The 21,367-nt window shown below is 44.1% G+C and overlaps 3 protein-coding genes and 1 pseudogene across 3 annotated transcripts; 1 reads left to right on the top strand and 3 right to left on the bottom strand.

Annotated features, from left to right (window-relative positions):
- Positions 1-1,349: 1,349 nt before the first annotated feature.
- On the bottom strand, positions 1,350-3,276 carry LOC101767630 (60S ribosomal protein L35-2). Its single transcript, XM_004952476.3, has 4 exons — positions 3,134-3,276; positions 2,902-3,037; positions 2,654-2,810; positions 1,350-1,681 (listed from the first exon to the last, which is right to left on the bottom strand). The coding sequence occupies exons 1-4, from the start codon at positions 3,135-3,137 to the stop codon at positions 1,607-1,609; spliced, it is 372 nt and encodes a 123-aa protein (XP_004952533.1). The 5' UTR covers positions 3,138-3,276; the 3' UTR covers positions 1,350-1,606.
- A 1,579-nt stretch (positions 3,277-4,855) lies between these two features.
- On the bottom strand, positions 4,856-8,082 carry LOC101773980 (PLASMODESMATA CALLOSE-BINDING PROTEIN 2). The gene is made up of 3 exons (XM_004954885.2): positions 7,651-8,082; positions 6,164-6,197; positions 4,856-5,280 (listed from the first exon to the last, which is right to left on the bottom strand). Exons 1-3 carry the CDS (start codon positions 7,979-7,981, stop codon positions 5,094-5,096), a joined length of 552 nt encoding a protein of 183 aa, XP_004954942.1. The 5' UTR covers positions 7,982-8,082; the 3' UTR covers positions 4,856-5,093.
- A 1,199-nt stretch (positions 8,083-9,281) lies between these two features.
- LOC101773569 (geraniol 8-hydroxylase) lies at positions 9,282-16,184 on the bottom strand. Its single transcript, XM_022823670.1, is given in 4 exon segments — positions 9,282-9,981; positions 10,293-10,333; positions 15,271-15,603; positions 15,606-16,184. Coding segments are annotated over 4 exon segments (1,506 nt in total). The 5' UTR covers positions 16,129-16,184; the 3' UTR covers positions 9,282-9,372.
- Positions 16,185-20,037: 3,853 nt separating this feature from the next.
- Positions 20,038-21,367, top strand: part of LOC101773158 — a 4,377-nt pseudogene continuing 3,047 nt past the window's right edge.

Below are 21,367 nucleotides of genomic sequence, written 5' to 3'. Positions count from 1 at the left end.
TCAGTTTCTGCATCCTGAAATATACCCGTGTTTAGTTTTCTATTCAGTCTGTTAGCCTGATGAGATTGAAATTTGAATCCGTGCAAGAACGGGGTTGGATCTGAACAAAGAACGTGGGCTCGGCAAATTTCTTTGGACCAGGAAGTATGAGATGCGCGTCTACCTGTCTACCGCTCCCAAGGAAGCGCTGGAGTCTAGCATACGCCCTGGGCAGCTGGCGCTCTCCAGCTCCGGCAGGCCCCGGGGGACAAGGTGCTGGAGGGGGACGGTAGCATGGGATGATCTGCATTGGGATCATAGATGTGAAATCTTGCTGTTACTCGACCGCACATCTACATCTACTGGTGCTTCAAGGATCAAGAACACGGTCCAGTTTCTTGCTGGAGTATTGGTTTTAGCCTACAAATAGGACGCAGGATTAGCTTAGTTTAAAACAGACCTATCAAGTTGAAGCAGTACGAAACACGTTCAGAAAAAGCAGCGTATAGAATGCAAGCTGATCCTGCTGCACTAAAGATGAACTAGAATTGCTATATCTCCAACTCTCCAAATCAACAACGCTCCAGCTTGACTCGGAAGCAACAAGGTGGGTCATGTTTCACTTAACTTGTGCAATAGAAATTCATGCTTGGGAGTTAGGAACGGTTTAAATATCCCACATACGCGTTATGCCATGCTCAAATGATCAAATCTCTATCTAGTTACCGTCTCAAATTGTACTCCAGTGACTTTCCTGTTGATACTACCGCACGGAATCGTTTTCGGCCCGTACCACCGTGGCATATCAGTCACTGTCATCACATGACACAATTCGGAGTGACACTATGGACGGATTGTTCACGAAATTCAGCGTGACAAAAAAAAGTTACTTCTTACAAACTTAATTTGGAAGGAATTACCTTTGAATAATTAGCTAAATTAAAAAAATCATATGCGTTGCACTGCATTGGTATGAACTTATCAAGAGATCGTTACACTGTTCACAAAGCTTTCCGCTCAGTGCATGAAGAGCCACTTGTGCTCATTTTACTGGAAACATTGCTTGCTTTTCAACTCTGCCAATTTGTATCCCATGTATGCATGCTTGTAATTCTTCCAGCTTAGGTCGCGTGACTCATATTCCCATCCTGCCTGATGGTCAAGCATGTACCCTGTCGGACATATCTTTGCCCAGTCATCTGCGAAATGGATAATACCATCTCTGTCGAGAAGTTACATCTCACATTACCTCCTGTTGGCTGTTGTCCGTCCTACTGTACGACTCGCCTAACATAAACTTGAAGGTTTCGCAAATAGGAAACGGCGACTATGGCCTTGCAACTAATAAAAGAACAGGTAATCCAAGGAAAAGCAGGACAACCCATTTGGGACTTTGCGCTTTCGGCATTCTATGGATAAACTGTAGACATGACAGTTTTCACACCAAATAAGCAAGATTTCAGTGCCAATACGAACAGCCCCTTGAACCAATCTAGGCATTTGAGATAACAGAGGAAATACACCGTACTTTCCCACAGCAAATGTCCATACAAATCAAAACTTAAAACACTTCCTAGGCAAAGAAACAGCCGTTGATCTGCTAAGCTTAGCATCTCACAGTTCTGACCTAGGCCTTGATAGCATACTTCCTCATGGGGAAGTACTTCTCACGCTTCTTTTCCCTCTCCGTCTTCAGAGAAAGCTGGAGGACAGACACAGAGACCAAAAATGTCAGGCCGTCTATGATTTGATAATCCAATACAAAAGTACAGAAATATGGCAAGCAATTTACGGTTCCAAGGGCAATGCATGTTTTGGTGATTGCTGTGTCATAACAGCACCAATCAGATTGGCATTTCAGTGACACATTCTAAACATGGTATTGTTTCAATTGCCAATTGCATGGTTTGGCAATTGATGGGCAACAGTAACTAATAAGATTGGCATTCCAGGGTCACATTCTAAACAGGGTATTGTTTCAGTTGTCACTTGCTCACATGTCACACTGTTAAAACAACCAACTTAGGGAAATGATTGGATACCACCATTTTGATAGGCGTCATAGCAATTGCAGACTAGTGCAGCTAGTAATCGTAGACACTCAGTTACACACAAGATAATTTCATACATCAAACTACATCACACATCAACTGATCAACTCAGAATTATGCAAAGAACATTCTAGCAAGCAAAAACCTACTGCATATCTGAACAGATTGAAGGAAATGTAATTATCTGGCACCCAAATTTAGTAGCACTCAGTCAGCTACGACTTAATTGTGTGAGAACAGAGAGTATTCAGATCATATATCCAGGCAACAAACCTAATTCATTGCTTTAAATTGCATAATGAAGAAAAACTTAAACAAAAGGCATCACCAGTTGCCAGTTGGTCAGTCAATGATGCCTCCAGCAAGGATGCAACAACTTATATAACCTAATCAAATCAGACATTGGCAAAGCACTAAAGACTATCAGAAAGAAACAACCTCATGAAAATAACAGTCACTTGATTAATAAGGTGCCACCTCATTTCACTCGTTAGGGCGCAAGAATATCTATTTTGAAGTAAAACGCTTTCTAACACTACTGGAGGGCAAAGGCGTGCGAACACCTAGGGGTGGCAGTGGCGATATGATTGTATCGTAGTAGACTAGTAGTATGGTGCATATACCTGGTGCTTGGTGAGGCGGCGGCGGATGGCACGGGTCTTCTTGGGGCGGAGGTCGAGGGGGAGCAGCTTCTTCTTCTTGTACGCCTCACGCAGCGCCGCTTTCTGCTTCTGCGAGATCACCGTCAGCACGCGCGCGATCGAGGTGCGCACCACCTTGCTGCAAAATCCAAACGAGCAGGGTTCAATTCGATTCAACCCGGTTCACAAGCAAAGAAAGGCAGACATGAGGAGATATTGCAGGTACGCACATCTTGGAGAGCTTGTTGGGTGCCCCGCCGGTGACCTTGGCGACGCGGAGGAGGGAGAGCTCGGACTTGAGCTCCTTGAGCTGCCCCTGCAGCTCCGCCTTGTTCTTCCCCCGGAGCTCGTGCACCTTGATCCGGGCTGTAATTCATCGCCACACAACAGCAGCGGCTTCAGATCCGCAACAAGATAAGGAGGATAACTCCAACGATGGGTGGACTAATGGCGGGGGCTTACCCATGGCGACGGTGGCGGTTCCGGCGGCGAAGCGGCGGTGGCGGCGGGGTGGGGTGGAGCGGTGCGCGAAGGGAAGAGGACGGGCGGCGGCGGGGAAGGATTATATATAACAGAGGTGGGAGCATGGGGAGGAACGCTGTGGAGACAAAACCCTAGGCTGAACCGTGATGGGCTGACTGGGCTATCTGGGCTAATGAGGACATTTTTGGGCCGACTTATTATGTTATTATGATTTGTTATTTCCTTTTTCTTTTTTTTAGAGAACGTTTTGTTCTTCATTTCCGACTGCACTTCGGCTGAAAATACATTGGCTTTCAATTATAGATATATATAAAATTAATTATCTAAAAAAATATTTTTTAAACGACAAGTAAAAAAATTCAGATTATGAACTTGAATTTAAACTGGACTTTTTTACGAACAGCCGCAAGTTAGACGCTTTCAACCGGAAAAAAACCACACTCATTTTTAAAATTCAATTTCAAATAATTTTTTGGTAACTTCAGCTATAATTTCAAATGAAACCAACTTTGAGCCATAAAATTGATAGATTGTCAGCCAAAGAAGTAGTACGTACTGCTTCTACCATTTGGCCCCAGATGCAAGCTTTTCTTAAGCAGATTGAACTCATTTCCCGACGGGCAAAAAGATATCATCTACCACTTAACTATCACTAAACATCCCCTCCGTTTCAAATTATAGGTCATTTTAGTTTTTCTAGATTCATAATATTTTGGAAAAAGAGTACTTTTCATCCTTCAAATATTGCAAAAGTGTGACATTCATCCCTAATATTTTATTTGGTGCAAATCAACCCCTTAACTAACTAAAATGATATATTTATCATCCTCACCTTGTTTAACAATTATCTAGTGCCATGTAATATCAGTTTAGATCATGTAATCATCTTACTAATCATTGATTAGCCACGTCCAATGTTGAGTCATTTGCTATAATATTTTGGTGTGAATCGGTTCTATTAAATTTTTCAATAAAACTTTTATGGATAGTTAATTTAGAGGATTTACTGAATTTTTTGTGGGCTCTATATCCTCAACTCATCATATTACATTGCTAAGCAGTGATTAGTCACATGATTATGTGGCATAAACTATCATTAGATGATACTAAACCATTGTTAAACTAAGGTGGGATGATAATGCAGCGGTTTAGTTAGAAAGGGGTTGATTTGCACCAAATAAAACATGAGGGATGAATGTCACACTTTTGCAATACTTGAGGGGTGGAAAATACACTTTTTTCTAGTATTTATTATGTATAAGACATAAGCATATATCTAGGCGCATAGCTATGCACCTAGAAAAGTCAAAACGACCTATAAATTGGGACGGGGAATATATCTCTATCAAAATCACCATGTAATTCTATTTTCCTAAAACTTCTGAAGACAAAACCAATCCGCTTTGAAACAAAAATTAGCAATAGAAAATTAATAGCTACAACATAACAAAATCGGAACACCAAGAAAAAAAAGAATTAGGGTGTGTTCGGTAAAACTCCATCTGATTCTGATTCTCTATGAGAAGTGATTCTCTGATAGAAGTGATTCTGTGACTGAAAGTATTCTGTTTGATTCTCTAGTATAAATTCTTAAAATTAGGATGGAGAATCACTTCATAGAATCAGGAAAAACTACTTTTTTAGCTTCCAGCCTCTTAGTTTATTTCAAAGAATCACTTCACAGAATCAGCAGAGAATCACTTCTTTCTGAAAAACCGTTTGGCAGAGGTGCTGCTGAAATCAGCAGAGAATCACCTCTGACCTCTGGGAATCCAACTGACGGCACTCTTGCCTTTCACTTGAACGGCAGGTTACAACCGCTACCACCAACCAACCAATCCCCTGAGACAAAACTGTTGTGGTGTCTCTTATATCATGATGCAAATGCAACATGGCAATGCTCTACAGAGTCTAAAACTCTAACTAGATCGTCCATGCATCACCACAAGTGCAAGAACATGTACATGAAACAGGACAGAGCAAGAGACAAGAAGGATGCGGCAGCTGGAGCTTCAGCATTGGAGTCGGTTGAATCGATGTCAGGTGTGCTCAGTCCTCCAGTGCCCGGTGGTGACTTAAACGTGGTGCCAGGGATGGAGGATGTTGAACCTGACTGCCCGGCGGTGCTGCAAACAAGAATTACCATGGTCAATATGATTCTGTTTCAGCAATGAATGTATAACTTCTGATGCATAAATCGTAATAAACTAAAAGAACCACACAAATTATTTTTATGTGGTCACCAGGCTAATAAAATTAAAATGCAGATCTACATAAATCACATCCTTTTTTTTTGTAAACTCTTGATTTAGATAAAAGGGTTCAAGGTTCACCCCAGAATCAACTCTTCATTGAAAGGCTCCAAACTATTTATCTTTTTCTAATAGCTTATTTTGTAACACCACTGATAATGCACTATGTTTTTACACAAATAATGCAGCACTTCCTCGTGCTGCCGAATTGCCTATTGGAGCAATATCTGACTCTGGGACTCAACTGAAAAAAAAAATAACCATGAAATCATGATGCATGCTCTCTAGTATCTTCATTTTTTGGGTGCTCTTTTGCATAAAAAGTATCTATTATTGCCATCCAACAAATCATTTTTTAGCATGACAAGGTTACAGGAAGCAAGAGACAGGCAATCAGAACAAAAATCCTGTGAATTTGCGCTTAGTATCCTAACAAATTCTACTAGTGTATCCATATGTAAGATACCAACTGACAAATGGCCAATGAACATATTCCTTAAAATTAAGAAAACACTTCCAAGTATAATACTTTGAAGGCTAAGCAGCTACCTTCACAAATGAGTTATGCGGGTGTGTGCTACTTGTCTTTTGTAATTTTATCTGTACATGTCTATGTACATTAGAAATATTGAATTTCTACAAGATAAAATAAGTTATGGAATGAATCAATGAAGTTAACTGTAATTAGAATTTCCACATTGCCTGAATCATTTACGCACTTCTTAAAATGGAGGCTAGTATTATGTAATACATTTACCTTGGAGATGAAGGGTAGGTGCATGATCCATAACCTGAAATGCAAAATACAAAATGAATAAGTTGATACCCCCATATACTTCTAAGATCTGTGAGAAGATATTGCAGAATGTGTCATAAGAAAAAGGGACAAGGGGAGGGGTCAAGAATGGTTCAACTAGCTGTAGTCACGCATATAATGGTAAATGCACACATCACAGATCCAACATATCTAAAATAAACTTTAATTGAACACCACAAAAGATCAAATGAAAATACTAAAACTAAAATGTAACCACCTATGAGACATATATGTGCAAACTCGGTTTTTATGTAGAGTCATGCTACACTTCTCAAAGGGAAAAGTAGAATCATGCTACATTAGCTCATCTCATGGCCATGCATATTCCCTTTCGCATGTCTTGTATATTTGTAGTTCAGCGCAAGATGGAATTACATTTAGTTGGATGTTTTTTCAGTGAAAAATTCAATTCAAGAAAAGACATTATTCAGTAGCCAACATTGACTAATATTTATTCATAAAGCACATGTACATGATCAGAGTATAGATTAGAAATCGCTGCACTTAGTTCTCTGATAAGGAACCTCTGTTAATCTGACCAACTAACAAATACACCACAATAAGAGATAGGCAAGCTCTACTGGATCCTAATGAATACTGTGTACAATTTACGTGCGTACATCTTTCATCCTCTTGCAAAGTTGCAAGAGTTCTTGAACACTTGAACATAACTGTGAAGGCGAAACTGGCAATAAACATGCATGACCTTACAGTTGCCTCCTGTTCAGTATACTGTATAGCAGTTCTACTTTCTCGCGTGTATTATCTCAACCCAAATACGTCTCGTGGTAATATGAAACAAAACACACTCTTTTGTTTAGCATCGTGTTGTACTTATTTGGGTTCACAGCAATGCTCTTACCCACGCCATGGACTAGATAAAAAAGGCCAGTCTAAAGTTATCGATCATGTCAATGCTGTTCATCACTCACTTCCTATTAGTATAGCAATACAACTTTCACCATGCCTTCCAGGCATTCCACACAAGCCAAGATGTCCACTACCCTTATACCTCTGAAAATGGATCTAAGAGAACACTCATTTGACACATCTCACATTAACTCCCCAGCTAGTTTTTACTCATGATTTTCTCTTATAAAATTGATACTATTCTCATGTAAAAGAAAAATAGTGAGGAAAAACTAGTATTAGCCAGATGAATGAAAAGAAATTATGTGACAAATAAAGAAATTAACTCAGAAGTCCTAGAAAACAAGAAAAGCAACCGGCAGTTTAGCAGAGTATGGTTGCGCAAAGCAAAAGAGACAGAGGACGTACTCCAAGACCGAACACAAAAGCAAAAGCTAAAGGGGGACGCCGGAGACGGATTGATGCCGCACAGATACGGCAACAGGACGGAAGGTCGCAAGGAAAAAGGGAAGCGCCGCACAGTGAAGAACATGAACAAGGCGGAAAGTTGTACTGACTGGGGTCGGTGAGCGTGACGGTGGCGGTGCCGGCGAAGTCGCAGGCCCCCGGCGCGGCGCGGGAGCGCTGGAAGATGGAGTTGAAGGCGTAGGAGGCGTGCGCGGCGAGGGTGTTGGGCAGGTAGCAGAGGCCGCTGGCCTGGATGGGCGCGCAGTCGGCGCCGCCGGCGGGCCCGCACGCGTAGTCCAGCGCCAACTGCAGCGCCTTGTCCGACGCCCCGCTCCGCGCGATGCACCACGCCGCGCCCGCCGGCCGCGCCAAGAGCGCCGCCAACGCCACGGCGACGAGCCACAACAGCGCCGCGGGGAGGCACCCGCGCCGCCGCAGCATGTGGTGGGAGAGGAGGGGACGGAGCGGAGGACAGAGAGGACGGCGGCCGGGGAGAGGAAAGGTGGTGAGAAGGGAATGTGGGAGGGGAGGAGGGCGATGGGTGTGGGGATATGGGAAAGAGGCGGGGTCGTGGGGGCGGCAGGAGGATCTCCTTCTCCCGCTCCTTCCTCCCACAAGCTGCTTTCTTTTTTTCCTTGGTTTGGTTTTCCCTTTGCGTGGACGGATGGATGTCGGGTTGGGCTGAATTAGGCCTGGTAAAGCATCCTTGTGTTGTTTCAATTTTGTTGTTGATATGATGATGATGATGCCACTTTTTGCACTGTACTTCTTTCGTTCAAAATGTAATGTGTTTTATTTTTTAAATCAAATTTCTCCAACTTTGATAAAATTTATGAAAAAGCACCAACATCCACAATACCAAATAAGGTTTGCTAATCCATCATGAATATATTGTTAATAGTATATTTATTTCATATTACGGATATTAATATATTTAAAAAACCTTGTCAAAATTAGAGAGTTGATTTATGATAAAATTAAACACCCATACATTTTAAAATGGAGGTAGTATGCATCTTGACTAACTTTATTTCATCTTTAGATTTTAGTTCTGCCTTTGGAAGTCTAAAGCTGAAGAAAATGCCATATTCTCAAAAACTATCATAAGAATCCAGAGTGTCCTTTACCATTTGGATCCAAAGTAGCTTCAAGGAGATTCTGAGGTGACACTTTGAAGTTATCAACAGGAGGAGTATACACCCGACATCCCAAGGTAGAGCCAGTCATGCATCATGGTCAGGTGCCCCGGCCCAACGACCTTTGCCAAATCCCAATTTGAAGTATCTGATTAATCCGCATATGCATTGGGAAATTTGAAATATCTGAAGAATCTGCATATATGTGGGGGCTTACCTCACCACCCTAAAGTATCTAAAGTATTTGAGAAGTGTGTTTGATATTGGGCTGTATGTCAATTTTTTCTTATTTTAGCATCATTTTGTATGTGGTTGTATGTCTAGTTATTTGCTATTGTACAGTCAGACTTGCAATAGAATAAGCTTTAAATTCAATAGTCAGACAAATATCTAAAAATATTTCATACTTTCATTTTGAAACTATGGGGGATAGCATCACGGATGGGTTCTTTGGTAGAAATATTTTCCAACTCTCGATTTTTATGGGTCTGTACCCCCTTCTGGGAGAGGAGAATGTTTCGAGATTGGTACTCTCTTATAAAGTGGTCATGCTAGCAAGGCATCATTGCTGCTGTCTCCTTTTTATTAGTATTTTCATCATGTCACAAGTTTCACAGTTTTACAATCCACTATTTCAATTTATTACTTCTAAAATTTCTGTTGTACCACACTTTTTTTGACTATTGTAACATACATTCACATGTCACGCTTCTTGGCGATCGCTTTTAATGGAGTAGCCATAGAAATCACAAGTCCAAACTTCTCGGTCATATCAACACCATTTTCCATGGCCTCTTCAGGAAGTATCCAATCGAATTGATGCAGCAGCGACGCAAGAATCAAATGGACCGTTCTATACGCTAGCGGCAATCCAATGCAGATGCGACGCCCGCCACCAAATGGAATTAGCTTGCAGTCCTTACTCGAAAAGTCACTGCCTCCATCCATGAACCTTTCAGGCATAAATTTTTCCGGATCAGTCCATACGTCAGCATCTCTATGAACTGCCCATATGTTGAGTATGATGGTGGTTCCTTCAGGAATGGTGTATCCTTGCACTTGTACCGTGGCCTCTGCGCGATAAAATGTCGTCGCGACCGAAGGGTAGAGTCGAAGTACTTCTTTTACCACAGCTTGAAGATAGGGAAGCTGGGCGATGTCGGATTCCTCGACTTGTGTTTTGTTGCCAAGAACTCTCATGAGCTCCCCCTTCACCTTCTCCATCACTTGAGGGTTCTTTAGTAAAGCGGCCATTGCCCACTCAACTGTAGTTGAGCTTGTATCTGATCCCGCAACAAACATGTCCTGTGATGCATCGATAAACTGAAGGACATCGGTGTGTGTGAATTAACCAACGAACGTTGCCCACCCAAAGGTTAGCAACTGAATATTACACGAATTATTATCATGTGAGATGTGACCAACCTAAATACTCTTTTCCTATGTTAGCAGCTGCCAAACTTGTGAAAGTTTTTAATTAATTTGATTTGATCACTGAAATTCTAAAACGTCCTCTATATATTCAGATCATATATCTTAAGATCGGGTCCATAAATACACGGCGTTTAGGACAATCTAGTTAGTTCAGATATGGACGGAGTATGTGTGTACTGTACCGTAAACAATCCTTTGACTGTAGAGCGATTGATCATAGAGCCCTCTGTTAGAGATATTAAACGTGTTATACTAGAGTTGTAACCGAACATGTCTCATAGATAGATGGACTCCTGTAGTTTGCTATCGATAGAATAGAACTTAAGTTAGGAGTCCTAGTTTAAACTATCTTAAACTATCTATATCTGTAATTCTTGTTCTATATATATAAACATGCAACCTATGGTGAGCTAAGATAGGCAACCATAGTTACCCCATAATCTTTCATGGTAATCAGAGCCGCCTCTTCCTAGAATAGATCTAAAGAAAAAAAATCCTGTCAGCACATCCTCGCGACAAGGGGGCCGCGACGCTGCTCGTGACGCTCCTCCCCGCGACGTTGCAACAGAAGTGCGCAACTCAAGATTGTGACGCTCCTCCTACACGACAAACAAGATGTCATCGTCTTCTTCTCATGATGGAAGGCACCAATCCTCTTCTTTCGGACATCCGGTGGTGGACAAGCTTACACGGGATAACTTTGTCCTGTGGAAAACTCAGTTCCTGCCTGCTGTTCGAGGCGCCAAGGCGCTTGGGATCCTGGATGGAACTATCGCCGAGCCGCGACAAGTACTTGAAGCTGAAGTCGACGGCAAGAAGAAGGAAATTCCCAACCCAGAGCATGACTCATGGGTGGAAAAAGATCAACAGCTACTCAGCTACCTGGTGAATTCGGTCTCCAAGGAGGTCCTCGTCGGGATCACGACTGCAACAACCTCTGCGCAGGCATGGAAGGCGTTAGGGGCTATGTTTGCAGGACAATCAAGAGCGCGGATTACGAATCTGCGCATGCAATTGGCCACCACCAAGAAGGGCAGTCTTACCACGGCAGCCTACTTCAACAAGATGCAAAACATCAAGGATGAGCTCGCGTCAGCCGGCGTCGTCATCAACGATGATGAGGTGGTTGCTCACCTACTTAATGGTTTAGATTATGATTATCACCCCTTTGTTTCCTCTATGATGGGCCGGTCAGGAGATCTTTCACTTTCTGAATTATATTCGCTACTTATGGAGTACGATCTTCGGCTCGAGATGTATCAAGGAACCGATCAATTTCAGTCTTCAGCTAATATGGCATCCCGTGGTCGTGGAAGCCGTAGTCGCTCTGGTGGTCGACGTGGAGGTCGATCCAATTCAGGGCGTAATGGACAAAACAGCAATCAAAATTTCACCAGTAATACTCAAGGCAACAGCTCGCAAGGCACAAAGAAGGTGCCGTGTCAAATATGCAAGAAGACAAATCATGAAGCAAATCAATGCTATTTTCGTTACGAGGAAGACAACCAGTACCGTGGGCGGCCAGCAGGAGCTTATGGTGTTGATACAAATTGGTATGTGGACAGCGGGGCCACTAACCATATCACCGGTGAACTTGACAAGCTGACCGTCCGTGACAAATATAGTGGCAATGAACAAGTTCATAACGCCAGTGGCAAAGGTATGAGTATTAGTAATATTGGGCATACAGTCTTTCATACCCCTTCCAGTAAACTTGATTTGAACAATATTCTTCATGTGCCCTCTTCTGCCAAAAGCCTTATTTCAGTTCATAAACTTGCCAAAGATAACAATGCTTTTCTTGAATTTCACCCTGATTTCTTTCTCGTTAAGGATCTGGAAACGAAGAGGACTTTACATCACGGTAGATGCAAAGGTGGCCTGTATCCTCTCATTCCATCAAAAGAAAAAATAGAGTCAAAGCATGAAGCCTTTGGAGTCCATGTCCCTTCTACATCGTTATGGCATAGTCGTCTAGGTCACCCTGCTACTCCCATAGTTCAGAAGATCCTTAGCTCAAATAAATTGCCGTGTGCTAGTTCCAAGAATGTTGAGTCAATTTGTGATTCATGTCAAAGGGCCAAGAGCCATCAACTGCCTTATTCCGTTTCCAATAAAATTTCTAGTGCTCCTCTTGATCTGATTTATTCTGATGTGTGGGGGCCTGCACCCATCTCTGTTGGGCGTTATAGCTATTATGTTAGCTTCATTGACGACTATAGCAAATACACTTGGATATATTTGTTGAAGCATAAATCTGATGTTTTTCGAATTTTCCAAGACTTTCAAAACTTAGTAGAAAGACAGTTCTCTAAGAAAATTCTTTGTGTTCAATCAGATTGGGGAGGCGAGTATGAAAAATTAAATTCCTTCTTCAAGCAAATTGGGATCACACACCGTGTGTCTTGTCCTCATGCTCATCAACAAAACGGTGCTGCTGAACGCAAACATAGACATATTGTTGAAGTTGGTTTAGCTCTCCTTGCTCATGCTTCCATACCTTTAAAATTTTGGGATCAAGCTTTCCTTACAGCTACCTATCTCATTAATATTCTTCCCAGCAAGGTTATTGATTTTGAAATTCCTAGTACTCGCCTTTTTCATGATGCACCCGATTATAGCAATCTCCGTGTTTTTGGCTGCGCTTGTTGGCCTAATCTGCGGCCATATAATTCCAGGAAGTTATCTTTTCGATCCACTCAGTGTGCTTTCCTTGGCTATAGTTCCATGCACAAAGGTTTTAAGTGCCTTGATATCTCCACTGGACGCATTTACATCTCCCGTGATGTCGTTTTTGATGAAGCTGTGTTTCCCTTTTCAAAGCTCCATCCTAACGCCGGTCCCTCTCTTAGAAAAGAAATTGTCCTACTGCCTTCTTCCCTTCGAAATCCAGGGGATGATGACTGTGCTGCATCTGATATTACTAATACTACTGACGTACCTGCTCCTTCTAGTGAATCTTCAGAGAAAATTGCAGGTCCCATGCCTATGCTCCCAGCGGTACCGGCACGACGTGGTGCACATAGCCCAGGCTGCAGCTCCCAGGTGGAAACGCTGTCTCCTCCCAGCTCGTCGAACGGTGCTGTTTCGCCTGCTACACCGCATGGGGGAACAGCAGTCCAGCTGCCGACCGCTGTTGCTGCACCAGAAGACAACAGTGCGGCGACAGGAGGGCATGCGTCTGAGGAGTCTCCACCTGGGACACCGCTGCATGCTACAGCATCAGGTGCACATGAATTTGTGCCCGGATCTTCTACAACCTCTAGTTCTCCAGCAGCCACACCTGATCCCCCGCGTCACCAAACACGGTTGCAAAGCGGTATTATCAAACCAAAGAAGCTATATGATGGTATGATTCGATATGGCATGTTTAGTGCTACTGGTGAACCTAATTCCGTTGATGAAGCTATTTCAGATTCAAAGTGGCGTGATGCAATGGAAGTGGAATTTCAAGCTCTAGCTAAGAATAAAACTTGGCATCTCGTTCCAAGAAAAACTGGACAGAATGTTATTGATTGCAAATGGGTTTTCAAAATCAAACGAAAAGCCGATGGGAGTATTGATAGATACAAAGCTCGATTAGTTGCCAAGGGATTCAAGCAACGCTATGGCATCGACTATGAAGACACTTTCAGCCCAGTTGTCAAGATAGCTACAGTTAGATTGGTACTCTCTATTGCAGTGTCAAGGGGATGGTGCCTCAGACAACTTGATGTGCAGAACGCGTTCTTGCATGGTGTTCTGGAAGAGGAAGTTTATATGAAGCAGCCTCCGGGTTTTGAGGATACTAAAACACCAGGATATATATGTAAATTGGACAAGGCTATTTATGGGCTGAAGCAGGCGCCTAGGGCGTGGTACTCCAGGTTAAGTTCCAAATTAATCACTCTAGGTTTTGTGCCGTCAAAATCAGACATGTCTCTTTTTATATATCATAGGGGTGGTACAACTATTTATATGCTTATCTATGTTGATGATATTATTGTTACGAGCTCATCACCTGAAGCAGTGACAACTCTTCTCGCTGATTTAAAAGAAGACTTCGCACTAAAGGATCTTGGCAAATTACATTACTTCTTGGGTATAGAAGTTAAAGAAGATTTAGATAGCATAACTCTATCTCAAGCTAAGTATGCACAAGACTTGTTGAAGCGTGTTGGAATGCTCGGCTGCAAACCTTGCACGACTCCTTTATCTGCATCTGAGAAGCTGTCGAGCTATGATGGTGTTCCTCTCAGTCCAGAAGATGCTACTCGCTACAGAAGTATAGTTGGTGCTCTTCAATATTTGACAATTACACGACCAGATTTATCCTTTGCCGTCAACAGAGTATGTCAATTTCTTCATGCACCGACCTCTGTTCATTGGACTGCAGTTAAAAGAATACTTAGATATGTACAACACACCATTGGACTCAGGATGCATATTCAAAAGGTATTGTCGTCATTCATCAGTGCCTTCTCAGATGCGGATTGGGCAGGTGATACAGATGATAGGCGTTCTACTGGAGGCTTCGCCATATTCTATGGAAGTAATCTTATCTCGTGGAGTGCTAGAAAACAGCCAACTGTTTCAAGATCTAGTACAGAAGCAGAATATAAAGCGATGGCTAATGCTACTGCAGAAATAATATGGCTTGAGCAACTGATGACCGAACTTGGGGTTAAAGTGCAGCGCACCTCAATTCTTTGGTGTGATAATCTTGGTGCAACATACTTATCGGCTAATCCCGTGTTTCATGCTAGAGCAAAACATATTGAAATTGATTTTCACTTCGTACGTGAAAGAGTTATGAGAAAACAGCTACAAGTTCGGTTCATCTCTTCTGGAGATCAGTTGGCAGATGGATTTACAAAAGCCTTACCGGTTGCAAAGATGAATACATTTGTTCGCAATCTCAAACTTCAAGGTGGCTAGGAAAGTTTAGATTGAGCGGGGGTGTTAGAGATATTAAACGTGTTATACTAGAGTTGTAACCGAACATGTCTCATAGATAGATGGACTCCTGTAGTTTGCTATCGATAGAATAGAACTTAAGTTAGGAGTCCTAGTTTAAACTATCTTAAACTATCTATATCTGTAATTCTTGTTCTATATATATAAACATGCAACCTATGGTGAGCTAAGATAGGCAACCATAGTTACCCCATAATCTTTCACCCTCCTGCTGCCATTCATGTTCCTTGTCAAGCACCGCGTCTAGCATATCATTCTTGGGCGGCTCACAAGCTTCCCGATCGAGCAGCCGCTGCGCAAACAGCTCGTCCAGTATCTTGTGTGCATCTGCGACGAGCGGCCCCATCCTGCACCGCAGACCCTGCAGGTCGGCCGCCGCGATCGCCGGGAAGAAGTCGGAGACGTTCGGCGTCGCGGCCAGGATCGTGGCCTCCTTCACGGCGTCGCTGAGCCCGCGCCGACCACCAGGTGACGGCGGCGGCCCCGAGTCGAGGTCGACGGAGAACATCATGCGCGACAGGATGTTCATGGCCGCGGGCGCGCCGCCTGCTCTGAGACGTGGAGCAGCATCTCGCTCACCTTCCGCTGCCGCAGCGGCCCCAGCGCGTCCAGCCGGCCGGGAGCGAAGAGCTCCGTCGCGCAGAGCCGCCGCAGGGCGCGCCACTTGGCGTGCGGCGGGAGCGCGATGATTGAGTTGGCGCGGTGCCCGTTGGCGAGCCAGGCGTCGATGACGGGGCGGTCGGCCAGGACGGCGTTGTGCCTCTGGAGGACCTCGCGCGCGGCGGACGACGAGGAGACCACGACGGCGTGGACGACGCCGAGCCGGAGGGACATCAGAGGGCCGTAGCGCTCGGCGAGGCGAGCCAGGGAGCGGTGAGGGCTGCCCCGTCCGATGGTGAGGAGGTTGCCGATGACCGGCAGCGGCAAGGGGCCAGGGGGGAGACGGCGGCGAGCGTTGGCCATCAGCTGGAAGGCGTACGTGGAGATAAGGATGAGACCGAAGGGCAGAACTATTGCTAGCAGGAGGGACGCCATGGTTCCGGCAAGCAGCTGGTTGATCATGCCAGGCGCTGATGCTCCCGTTTATTTATGCCCACTTAGCTGCGCCGACAGTACCTTTTTTACATGGATTGTCTATCAAATACTTGGGTGTAGAGGGAGCTCAGTCTTAAATGAGATCCTGAGATCCCTCCTCCCTTATTCTCTCCCCGCACGACCCTTATCCATTCACAACGCACGTGAGGAAAAGGCTGGGCCCCCGCCGCCTCCACCTCTCTCCCCTCTCCAGCACCCGTCATCGCCACTCACCTCCCACCCTGCTTCCCAAAATTAACCCTTTTTGACATTGCACCTCCCCCGGTGTCTTCTTCACCAAGTCCGGCCAAGCTTCCCAGCGGCCACCAGTTGCCCGCTCGGCTCTAGCGGCGAAACACCGCCTCTGCTACCGCCGCCGACCACGACCAACGCTAACCTGTTGGTCTTCTACACCCCCGCCACCTCCACTGCTCACGGGGGATCTTCCACCGCCCGGCTCCGGCGGTGCCCTCGCCGCCTCCACTTCCCACCATCTCTTCCGCCTCTACCGCCGGCCGACGAGCCACCCCAAATCGCCCTTTAGGTCCATAGGGCACAGGTAATCCCCCACCCCAACCCCCAACCCAAAACCCCTAAAGCTCGTCGGAGGAGTCACTCATCTTTGCCGGAGGAGGAGAAAAGCATGCCTGGTGTCCGTCAATTGGTCGGAAAATCGAGTGTTGCTCTTCGAAACACTCGAGCACAGTTAATATGATAAAAGAAGTCACAGATGTTACAAGTAGATGCTATGCTTCATGGGCACTGCGGAGTCACACAAAACAAAATAAGAAGTTTTCACTACAGTACAGTTCTAAAATGAAAGGCCAAATATGGGAGGTGGAAAATTGCATTGCTGACATCTCAAGCGACACTACTGTGACCAGCACCACAGCCCCCCCACCCCACCCAATTTCACCTATTGGTACTCAAAAGCCAATGAAATCCCAAACACATTATAAATAGCACACGGCATGAAATTAGCAAAATGATACTAAAAAAAGAGATAATGAATTACTTATATTTTACTAAAAACGGCATCATTTAGGGCAGCCTATTTAGCAGGGCTTCGACTCCTGTAAAAATGAGTACGGGTGTGGCTCCTCCAGTGAAGCGGCTTCTATAAAAATGCATTACCGCATTAGGCTAGTTATATTAAATCGGTCTGAGTTCTGCTGTCTTTTAAAGATTTCACGTTTCTAAAACTGGCAAGCAAAGTTAGAGCAACTTCAAGAGTATCCTGTAAAATTCTTCCCCAAAAATATGTATTAGGGGATCTACTAAAAATTTATTTCCCCAAAATCATATCATCACACGGCAGATCCCTAATAATAAACTCCCTAACACTTCAAAACTAGCCCATCAGCACGTGTGGGCCCCTCAATTGGGCCGCCACCTCCCTTCCCCCTCAGGATCTGTTCTACGGCGCTGCCGCCCTCCACCGCCGGTTCGCCCTTCCCCGTGCCTCTTTTTTTTTTGCCACCGCTCCTACCAGCCAAATCTATCACTACGTTGTGCAATTGCAATAGGAGATAGGTAAAACAGATTTGTTATGAGCCGACGAATACATTCCATGCAACTGGTGCTGAATTCATCGTTAGATGATGATTGCACGTGTGGGCAAATGAGCACAGGGGGAGGAGGATTGGGGAAGATTGGGGCGACGGATATATATATGCTGGGCGACGGGGGAAGGATTCGGGACGATGAATATCTACGGGAAGTTTAGCAGTGTTGTTGGAGCCTATTTTTTTTTTCCTTTTCTCCCTAATTGAGGTATTGGACTAATAAAAGGGAGCTTGTGGAGTTGCTCTTATCAAAGAGCTTGTCGAAACTGACCCGACTACTTGATATACTATAAATCAAGGCCTAGGTCTCAATAACAAGATAATCAACTTGATTGATGACGCAGCTGGTTTCCCCCCACCTACAAATCTAAACTTGTACGTCTCACTAAATCCCGCTGATTTCTCAAGTGGCAATGGGTGAGCCGAACTATGCCCTTGTTTACTTCGCGAATTTGGGAGGCGCCAAATTACTGTAGCAACACTGTAGCGTTTCGTTTGTATTTGTGAATTATTGTCCAAATATTGACTAATTAGGCTCAAAAGATTCGTCTCGCAAAGTACAACAAAACTGTGCAAATAGTTTTTGATTTCGTCTACATTTAGTACTCCATGTATGTACCGTAAGTTTGATGTGATGGAGAATCTTCTTTTTGCATAGTGTCAAAGTTGGGAGTTTGGAGGTAAGAGAACAAGGGCTATGCTTACCTGTAAGCCTGAAGCTTTGCTGTGATTGCATCCCTGGTCAAGTCTCGAGGTACTCCCATTCTTGCCCAGTTTACAAGTAATCGGATCGCATTCTGACATTAGCTAGAGGGATTTGGTATCTGGACGAGTTCCGATCGAGCTTATGTTTTTATGTTTTTGAATCATTCGCTGGTGGCGGGTAACGGTCATGAGCTATCAACAACAGCTTTAGAAATATGACAATAAATGACCAATCAGTATAGAGGGCTTACGAATCACACTTCCTCCGGTCTCAATGAACTAAGGGGGTGTTTGGGAAACCCCTGTTAAAGTTTAACACCTGTCACATCGGATGTTTGGATGCTAATTAGGAGTACTAAACATAAGCTAATTACAAAACTAATTGCACAGATGGAGTATAATTCGCGAGACGAATCTATTAAGCCTAATTAGTCCATGATTTGACAATGTGGTGCTACAGTAACCATTTGCTAATGATGGATTAATTAGGCTTAATAGATTCGTCTCGCGAATTAGCACAAGGTTCTGCAATTAGTTTTATAATTAGCTCATATTTAGTCCTCCTAATTAGCATCCGAACATCCGATGTGACACTGTTAAAGTTTAGCACCTCATATCCAAACAGCCCCTAAGTAAGTTATCCCAACGTCATATATTAGATTAGGAATATAAGATAGGGACAAAAATAAGCCTTCATATTTTCATTTACAGGTTAGAAATAATTGAAATGTTAATCAGCGATAAAAACATTATTGCGAATCACACGGATGCAGACGCTCACATACACGCACGCACACTTGCCCCTACAAACATACGTACGCAACCCTATCCCTATGAACATCTCAAAAGACTGAGCTGGCAAATTCTTAAGATTGACAAAGTCACCACTAAAGCCTCACTATCGATGGGCATGTCATCTGCCACTTAAAGAATAGCGCCAGTTAAATTCTAGAATAAATTCAGAAAAATACGAGTACATACGCTGAGTTGAGAACTCGAATCTGGGTGGTCAGGTTCCACTGCAACTCTGGGAATATTAAAAAGAAACTTGAGGCGGCAACGTCTGGGAATATTAAAAAGAAACTTGAGGCGGCAACGTGCCATAGAAGGTAAAGACCATCGTGAACGAGTTTATCAAGCAGCTGTGCATGATCCATAGGAGGTGCTAGGTAATAGCTATATGTTTTTTTTGGGACATGCTAAAGTTTTTATCACTAAATTTTTGTTTGCCAGGGGTCCAAGGAATAATCTAACGAGTTCTTCAAACTTGCTATCAAACGAGCGTTAAAACAAAATTTTTGATAGGAACGCCATGGGCTACAAACAACATTAGAAACGTTAGTGAGGTCAGTCCAGCTCACTGTTAAGAAATGGACGGGACGAAATAGAAGGTGTGCATGTCACGGTATCCAGGCGTCCGGACCTCTCCTGAGCGTGCTTCCCAAAATCTGAAACACCGTCCAAGTGCATAACGTACACCTGATGTATGCACCGAACCCACATCTCTCCCTCCCAAACCGCCTCGAGATCCGCGGAACCGCCGCCCGCCTCATCTACTTCACCTACACTAGTCCGGGGTTCCGTAACCATTCCGAACGGAACTGAGAACCTCGCCCAATTTCGAAATCCTAGTTGCGGCGGAAGCTTCTGGAAGGTTCGCCTCGGCGGCGGGTCCTCCGGTTCGATGGAGGCCGCGGCGCAGCTGACGCCGGGCGGGGTGCGGGCGATCGTGGACGGGGCGCTGCCGGCGCAGATCCAGCCGGTGCTCCAGGTGCTGCAGGTGCGCCAGGTAACCAACCCCAACCCCAACCCCAACCCCAACACCTCGGAGCGTTACCGCATGACGCTCTCCGACGGCGCCCACTCGCATCAGGCCATACTCGCCACCGCCTTCAACCCATTCGTCTGGGACGGCACCCTCCGCGTGGGCACCATTGTCCACCTCAACGAGTTCATCTGCAACACCATCCATGATAAAAGGTGAGTGAGCGTCCTTGCCACCACCCGTCTGCCCTGCTTAGTAGTTGGATTGGATCTTCCTCGGTGGGGATTTAGGGTTCACTGTTCATGAGTTTGCATTAGTTGGAACTTGGAACCGGAATTTGAGACAGACTAGTGAAGAAACTGCTGGATTTTGGAGATGACGCGTATGTGCGAATTTCCTGGGGAAAGCATGCTTGATATTTGTTCAATTTTAGGGTTTATGTGTTGTGTATCTATATTTTGTTCACGTGGAAGTCCTCTGCCATTTGTTTAGCATAGCATATTTCAGAGTCATCATTATGTTCTAGCTGAATTGGGTTGTCCTTATTGTTAATCACGTTGGTAAAATGGTGGAGTTCGGTGTAGGTTCATTTCTATGTTTGGTTTTTTCAGTATTTAATGTGGATGCTTGGTCAAGTATGTACACATTATGGCGATCTCATCACCTTGATATGTTCTAAGAAGGTTTTCATTCTGATTGCTGTATTAAACTAATGAAACAAGCCACAGCACATGTTCGCATGAGCCAAATGGAGAACTAGCTTTCGTAATAAGTCTGGAACCTAGTTTGATCTTGTTGCTAAACTTAAGCATGTACAATTTTAGGCACAATTAAGATACAGATTATCATTGTGATGGAATAGATAGGCTGGATATAATACCTTAATGTGTGTCAGTTTGTCACTTGTTCAAAAATTTGAACTCATTTAGAGCTTGCCCCCTTTTTAGTGTTTATTTGTGGTTTTGTGAACTAATTTCTACATCTGTTTAGTTGATGTTATTTAAGGGGTGTTCGGTTCCACGGACTACGTTTAGTGCCTGTCCCATCTAATGTTTACATACTAATTAGGAGGACTAAACATAAGCTCATTATAAAACAAATTGCATATAAGGAGGCTAATTCGCCATATCAATTTCTTAATACTATTCATTTCTTGATTTGACCAGACGACGCAAAAAAAAACATTACTCAC

The sequence above is a fragment of the Setaria italica genome, chromosome I (genome assembly GCF_000263155.2).
Source record: "Setaria italica strain Yugu1 chromosome I, Setaria_italica_v2.0, whole genome shotgun sequence".
NCBI classification, from domain to species: Eukaryota; Viridiplantae; Streptophyta; class Magnoliopsida; order Poales; family Poaceae; genus Setaria; species Setaria italica.
This window is presented reverse-complemented; position numbering and strand designations above follow the sequence as displayed.